The sequence below is a fragment of the Aplidium turbinatum genome, chromosome 5 (genome assembly GCF_918807975.1).
Source record: "Aplidium turbinatum chromosome 5, kaAplTurb1.1, whole genome shotgun sequence".
Classification (NCBI taxonomy): Eukaryota; Metazoa; Chordata; class Ascidiacea; order Aplousobranchia; family Polyclinidae; genus Aplidium; species Aplidium turbinatum.
The window spans coordinates 11141492-11149889 of NC_137476.1; the positions used below are offsets into that span (position 1 = coordinate 11141492).

Consider the following 8398-nt stretch of genomic DNA (forward strand, 5'->3'; position numbering starts at 1 on the left):
CTAATAGTTCACTCAGAAGGTTTTCTTGCGTTTCAGTATTGAAATCCTTGAAGCGTACCAAATTTATTTATGAAAAATAACAGTGTGTAAAGACAGAGGTGTTGCAAAATGCGATTTCGGAATTGCGCTTTAGGCGACTTCATCAAAAACACAGCCCTACTGTCAAACAGCACCTGTGTTCATGTTTAAGGAACAGGGGATCTTTGACAGATAGATGTTTGTGAACAAACTAATGCAAACGTGGTCTTGGACCAGCAAAGTATAATATAAATCGTAGAAATCAAAAACTTTCACTGGCCATTACTTTGGCAGCTTGGTGGGGTGAAGTTTTCTAATTAGCCTAGTCACAATTTATTGAACGAATTAGGGAAAAGACAATATCCAGTTTGTCCACTAAAGTAGGCTCGCAACAGAAATCAATAACTCAAATAAAGGAAACGGAATATACAAATAGCACTATTGGAAATGAGTCTTGCAAGAACTACAAAATATATGCTATAGCATCAGTCTATCATAGGTTATTGATGTAGGCTTCTAGATGAACAGTTTGTATTTCCTCGAAAGAGTTGAAAAACAAAGAATTCGTGCAAAAGCGTCGTCATCTCATATAGCGGAAGCTCTGCAAAAATAAAATCGAAGCTATAAAGTTTGATCAGCTAATTTAATAGCACTGAAGGAGTGAAGGTAAAGACAGTTTGATTTTCGAAACGTTTACTGAACATGAGCTTCATGGCCTATTTACATTTTGGGTTCTTTATTTTTTGATAAGTTTAGATTAACAGGAGTTCCAACCATTTTGTTCTTAATGCTGAATTCTGTTGAACAAAATAAATACAAACTTTGCGGGTTAGGTATTCAATGACAAGTGAAAAAAACGTGCCTTTTCTCATGACATGCACAAATTGCACATATTAGTTGTAGACTGAGATATTCTGGACTTGGGAGTACAAAAAATCAATTTTGAGAGTATGGGAATGAAAACCCGCATTATCATAATCACTTCTAGACGTAGTTTGTTGTACTAGTGAGTGGTTAGCATTACATGATGCTGATCAAATAGAACCTCTTCTTTTATACGACAAAGCAAGCTTTTTACTTTGTTGGTAGTTTCAATTTTGCCAGTCCTACCACTCTAGGAGCAGTCGTCCGTTAATCGGGAATTACGTGGATGATCAGCAAAAATTGAAGTCTGCACAAAATGTGGTTGGAAACCAGTAAACTGTCGAATGACACATGTAAGTAATTACCTTGAAAAGGTACACACGGAAATAAGCGCGAAAAGCAGTTCGAATCCTTGGATGCCAAGCAAGATACCACACAGGACGACGTCGACTCTCAACACGTAGACTTGCCACAGCAAAAAGTAAACAACAAGAATGATAGAAGCGGCAGCGAGGATCAGAGAGAAGATCGTAGACACGGTATGTTCAGTCAAGTTCCCTTTTGAAGCTGAAACGACGCAACATTTATAAAATTGAATTTTGAACAGTACACAATTGCAAATTCTTGGTCATTAAATGATGCTGGTTTAAAGAATGAATCAGAAGTTTTCCATCTATTTCCAATTTTTCGCTTCTAAACACAAACCTTTTCATTTAATAACAATTCATTCAAAACTCTAGTATCGCAGTATCATGTGTTACTCATCTGCTGTTCTGTTTGGTTTTACAATGGCATGCTCATTAAAGCACGCGTAACAAACCTATAAATATTCGAAGTGCTTCCACGCCTGCCAGGATGAAAAGAAGAACCAGGTCCAATGCCAGGTTACTTGGTGGGTAATACAAAATCTCAGCCTGTTATGCACAAAGAATTTTAGCGATTTTTTTGTTAAATCCAAGCCAAAATATTCCCAGTCTAGAAACCCAAATCATGTGGACTCTAAATAAGAATTCCTGTTGACTGAAATAAGACACATATTCATGCCAGCAGCTTAACTTTTAATACACGAAGAACAATAAAGTTTGGTTGTTTGATATTCTTATATGTGTTTCCTAGTTCAAACTATGTATTGATTGCTTAAACCGCTAACAAATTAGCAATTAACCAAAAATAAAAGCACATATCCATCGTCTTGCAGATTATTGTATTTTATTTATTTATTTGGTTCAGACCAGAAGATAGAGGTCCATAGAAACACGCCAGCACACACATACAAATAAAATAATTGAAAATCAAACAACAAGCATTGTACGGTTATAATGTTGTAAATACATTGAACGAGCGAAACACTCAGAGGTCATTAACGCTTTTGATATAGGAGTTAGAAGAGCTGGTACATATGTATTACGGTACATACTGATTAAATTCAACAATTGATAATTTTAATAATAACACATGAAACAGTTGTACCAAAGGCTGTATCTATATTTACACTATATACTGGTAGTGTAATAATAGCCTCAATAGCGTTGCCAGATAAGGAATTCTGCCCTAATTTGAGAGAATTTTAAAGCTGTTGAAAACAAAAACTTGTACTTTGGAAATTTTTCTTAGTCCTGGGCAAAGATTAAAACCCTAACATTATTCCTAACTCTAACCCTTACCTTAACCCTTCCTAACTTTAATCTTAACTCTGGCAACACCTGATTGTAACCATGGCAACAAGTGTGTAAAATAGCCACTTCATTTACCAAAACACTATGTAACCAAATTAGATCATAAAGTCAAACCTTGTACACAAACAGTAGAATCTCAGCCACCATAAAGAAGGCAAAGTAGTAAGCGTTGAGGTTAAGAAATATTTGAAGAGGAAGTGATGACAAAACTGCTTTTCCTGGATAGAAAATAAAATAATGCATGGATTGCATATAATTTTTGTTTATGACATTTAAAGTTCAAATGTTATTTGCTAGGCTACTGTATTAAAACACATTAAACAAATTAAAATGTTGCAAGACTACGGCAAACATTATTCTGGTCCAGATGGTTCAATAAAATATGATAAACTTGTCATTACTATTTGTGCGCATGATTAATATGGCAATATGCATGTGTAAAAGTGTGACATAAATGCAAACAGTTTGTGTGAAGTTAACTATTCTTTAGGAAGCTGTTCAAGATCAAAATTCAACTGGAAGAATAACCTACTTACCTTGCATGTTTACTAAGTGAAATTGATCAGTCAAAACAGAGCAAGTTGTCAAAAGTTCAGCTTGTTTAGCATGACTAATTAACTATTAAATAGAAAGTACCGGTAATGACAAATATCACTTTTGTGGGTAACCAATAACTTAGAAAAATCTAAAACAGCAGAACAGGTTTAAACTGTTATTTTCAGATTTCTAAATGCAAATACAACAAGGCTTTTCATGCATTTCTGGAGACTTGCAGGTTTTAAGTCACACACCTCTGTGAGTGTGACAACAAAAAGTGTCTCAGAGCTGGGCGACTGCAGCTATCTACAAGCTCCATTTTTCTTTTCAGAATAGTAGTTCTTAACTAGAAGTGTTCACATTGCAAAAGGGTGGAAGTTGGGTTGCAAAGAGGTGCATGAATGCTGAGTCACGAAGGTTACTGGTAACATAGTACGGTAAGTCTATATGAAGAGGTCATTTGCTTATCGGGCTTGAAACCATTTTATTATATGTGATTATTAATTCGAAACCAATCTTTAAAAATGTACAAAAACTGGTAATGGAATTTATAGTGGTAGGCTACTGACTGGTACCACATTAAATCAATGTCTAGAAAACAGACAGTTGTTTTTGACATGCAGAAAGTCCAGATATAGGCCCTTCTTTTTTCACATCTTCGCTGAAACTGGCAGATGATATAAACAAATTGATTGATAACATATTCCATCGCAATAAAATATTTGGTTGTACTAAATAAGTATATATTTTATCGATTATTTGGGACTGTTTAGTACATTTCCGAACTAGTTTATGTTGGCAACGTATACACAACACTAACAAAACAGATTGATTTACTGGTACAGTAGAATTCGCCTATAGTGACACCTAAAGGGACCGTGGAAAAACTGTCACTATAAGCGAAGTTTCACTAAAGACGAATGATGACGTCGTTGATAACTTTCACTTGTGCAGTATCTGCGCAATGCGCATGCGCATCCCATGTTGGTTTAATTCAAACCCAATCCTTTATGGTTCAACCTCTGCATACGTTAAATGCTTAAATCAATGTAAAAAGATGGATTTGCTGGCTGGGAACTGGCGAATGCTGATAAGGACAAAATATGATTCCAACTTAAACTGGAAATACACCGTAAAGTGTCCTTATACGGAAATTTTTGAGCCCAAGGGACAGAAATGTGGTGTCACTGTAAGCAAAGTGTTCTTATACACAAAGTCACGATAGGCAAAGTCATTTCTATGTAAAACATATGGTTTGCAAGCGGGACTTTGCAACAGGTGTCACTATAGGCGAAGTGTTGCTATAGCCAAAGTCACTATAGCCGAATTCTAAGGTACTGTATAGTATAATCTCATGCTAACTTAAACTACATCGATGTTTCGAGTTTAAAATCTCAACAAAAAAATTGTCTCACAGCATATCTAAAGTAGCTTATTTGTGTGAAAATGTACCAAATTTTTGGTGTAAGGTAAACGCAATAAAAAATTATTTGCTTTTTGAAAACAACCGTCCTAGACTCTTAGCAACATTGCAACAAGTTTGTGCCAAATTACAGAGTTGCCAACCTGTCTTCACCAAAAAAAGCCAGACCAAGTCACAAAAAAAGCCAGAAGAAAATACCTAAAAAGCCAAGAAAAAGCCAATTAGTATTCATTAAACATACACATATAAAAAGTGCACAACCAAATAGTGTCTCACTGAACTTTGACTTCAGCGATAACGGAGAAATATAGTTCAGTTCAGTTGTTTTTATTTCTGACCATCATATCAAAAACAATACACGTCAACATAGCAGTTAATGAAAAGACAAGCAACTAGAAAATTTTCTAGTTTCGGCTTCAAAACAACATTCGGTCGGACACTACAACCAAACATAAGGTAGAAATTACTGCTACGATTGACGCTGATTAAATTTTTTTTCTAAAAAAAATCTGAAAAGAAAAAATTAAACCAAAAAAAGCCAAAATTATGTTGGCTTTTTATTAATTTGACAAAAAATTGATGAAACATGAAAAAAACCAGAAAAAGCCTAATTTTTTTGGCTTTTTTTATTTAAAAAAAATAAGCCTAAGGAGTTGCAAAACGGCCAGATTCTCAAAATCTGGCTTCAAAAAAGCCAAATTGGCAACTCTGCGGCAAATTAAACAGCTTGATTTAGTGCCCTCCACTGGAAACTTAAAGCTACCAGAGCGTAAAAAAAGTGGACAAGGGGTGACGGCGGATGGGTATCGACAAAGCCGTATCGATCAATCTACCAATGGCGGCTGGCCTACTTGTCACTTGTCAGAAACAGGAATAGTACAAGGTAAACAAAAAGTCCTTGGAAATTTTCATTTTATGATTAAACATGTTGAATGTCACTTATAACACAAATGTCACTTATAACACCTTTTTCCCGCGCTTTTACAAAGTAAGCAGCAAAGATTTTGCTCTCCAGGTCTAAATATATAAATTGGATTAAAGAAAAACTTAGGCCTGGAGAATAGCAAATTTTAGTCAAATTTAGAAAGGAATTTAATTGTGGTCATTTCAGTCCAAAAATTTTCGAAATCAATAAAGAATTCGCAAAGACAGAACAATTCAAAGAAACCCATATCAAGAATCCAAGTCTGCGGTTGCCGCATGTAACAAACAAGCAATTGACTCGCCAGCCTCAGCTTTGAAAGAATAGGGATGAGGAAAGTAAATTATTATCCAGTGAAGCAATTGAAGTACAGTACGGTAGAAAATTTATCAAACAACCATTAGTAAGCCATGTGGATTAATTGTTTTACATTCTATTGTGTAACATCTTGTTTGCTGCCCATTATCAAATCGGTTCAAAGTTTGTCCTAAAATTTTTTGTTTTAAATTCAGTTGTTTTTTAAACTTTTCTGGATTAGTGTGTTTTGTATCGGTATAAATCAATTTAATTAAACCAGCGCAAGAGTTTTTAATGATAATTTACTTAGTTTTTGACATAAAAATCGAACGTTGGCCAGCAATCAAGCCTAGTCAGTTTTTAAGCAGGGCTGCCAGACAAGTTTGGATCAATCGCACTTAGCCTAAATCGACAAAAATGCTTTTTTTTTCTTGCTTTTATTTCAATGCGAAGTGTTTGATTTTTTTAATTGAATTTAAATTTTGTTGCTTTATGTCAGTGGAAAAGTGACAAAAATTGTCATAAATTGTTATTTTGGGCTCAAACTTTGTAATGATACGTCGTCTGGATTTGATTTTTGTTAAATTTTGTCTGAAGAAAACATTATTGACCTATTGTGTTATTCGGTTACACTCAATTATTTCTCATTTACATTCTATTCAATTTGTTTGTCAAATTATATGGTCACATTGCGCTAGTTTCATGCAGCCTAACAGGTACCACTGAGAGTCACTCAACCATTTCTTTTATGACAGAACAATAGGCCTAGGCTAGCCTATACCTGTTTTTTAAATTGTGATTATTTTTGTATTGTAATACTGTTACTAAAAATGTTTTTACTCGTAGCCTTGAACTATTTATTGGCTTGAACTTTTCTTGGTTGCACTGAAGTTTAAACGCCCTTGCTACAAGAGTTTATTGATTTCAAAAGTTTTTCCTATTTTTAATCACCCGGAATAAAGTTTATATTTGAATAAAACCACAGGACTTCACTTAAGGATCGCAGCAGCACATGATTTTTTTTTTTCTTTCATTAATATTACTGAACATCAGCCTATCTTGTTTCAACGTAATTTGCCGATGCTTGACATTTGTCACATTAAGAACTGGGAAGCAGCTGACTCGATGACTGATATAGTCTTTCGCTGCTTCCTGTCTGTTGTGGTATTTAGATAGCTATGGTACTATTTTATTCGTATTGTTTATAATTGTACCGTACTATTGTCGCAACAGACGAAATAAAAGGTTTCTCTCTCTCTCTCTCTTATATACCGGTAGGCTACCTTTTAATATTTTGATGCTTTATTGAGAAAAAAGTGTTTTTGTTTATCAATCGTTGCATTCACTCCTCAAATCGCTTTATATCAGACCAGAACTGATGTCATCTGATTGTTTTTATCGTTCTGAATACTTTCAATTCTTCCAACGTTCATTGTATGTAAATTTGTAACATTAGATAGCCTATTTAGTGAGCTTTAAACTGACAACATCCAAAGTGGCTCTCTGTGACCTTGTGCATTTGCAGTTTGTGTATTATTTCGTTGATTTGTTTTCGATATGGACAGCTTTGTCTGACGTAGATTAATAATATGCTAAATATATGACTAAACTCTTTAGGTCTAATTGTAAGCATTAATCGAGAGCCTGCATGTTCGACTCCAGCCACCCGCACTTGCTGTTGTTTCTCTGGGCAAGAAACTTTACGATAATTGCCTCTACCCAGTGATCGATTTCGAGTAATGGGTAGTACCAAATTTAAGTCATAGCCTAAGTAGAGTAGACAACCGGAAACAGTCATTGCCTTCAGCTGCAACGTGGGTCAGGTGTACGTCGGAAGGCGTACACCGATGAATAGCGCTCAAGTCCGCTTTCCCGCAATGCAGGATAAAGATAAACAAACAAACAAACAATTGTAAGGCCTAAAATGAGCCAAAGAGAAGCTATCATTCAAGTCCATCGCGCGGAGAAAACCAACCGTGAGATAATCAAGCTCTTAAAGGTTGCCAAATCTATTGCTTACTATGTTGTGAGTAGATTTAAGAACTTAGTACATCTGAAGACCGTTCTAGGAGTGAAAGATCTCGCACTGCTAGAATAGAACAAAGAAAGTGTTTGAGGCTGTCCAAGAAAGGGTGAGGAGAAACCCAAACAGATCCATCCGTCAAATGGCCAAAAACATGAACGTGAGCAACACTTCAATGAGAACCATTGAAGAGAAGGATCTTCAGTTGTCTTTTTACAAGATGAGAAAACGGTAGTTCCTTACATCTCACCACAAAGAGACTTGAAAGAGCACAGATTCTTCTCAGAGAACTGAAGGCAGGCATGGCAAGGCAAGAGATTATTTTTTAAGGCGAAAAACTCTTTACAATCAGAATGCTAGAAGATGAAGAAACACTACAAAGATCAGCCCTTCACATCTCAACAAATGGTGCACTATTTCCCACACCCCAAGAAAGACTCAAGACTGGTGCTCACGTCAACTTCTAAGATTCTGGAGCAAGGAAATGTGGTCTCTTTCATGGCCTGATTTGAATCCCATGGACTTTTGTGTGTGATCGTTATTGGAAGCAAAGTTGCTCACTTCCGTTGCTCACTCAAGTGTTGATGTTCTGAAGCAATCACTCCTGCGGGAATGGACCAAAATACCCACGATGAGTT

General features: G+C 35.6%; 1 protein-coding gene across 1 annotated transcript; it reads right to left on the reverse strand.

The window, feature by feature from the left end:
- Window positions 1–44: 44 nt before the first annotated feature.
- LOC145770720 (transmembrane protein 216-like) lies at window positions 45–3238 on the reverse strand. Its single transcript, XM_082582417.1, has 5 exons — window positions 3095–3238; window positions 2673–2776; window positions 1703–1796; window positions 1248–1449; window positions 45–619 (listed from the first exon to the last, which is right to left on the reverse strand). The coding sequence occupies exons 1-5, from the start codon at window positions 3099–3101 to the stop codon at window positions 604–606; spliced, it is 423 nt and encodes a 140-aa protein (XP_082438543.1). The 5' UTR covers window positions 3102–3238; the 3' UTR covers window positions 45–603.
- Between the last annotated feature and the right edge of the window lie 5160 nt (window positions 3239–8398).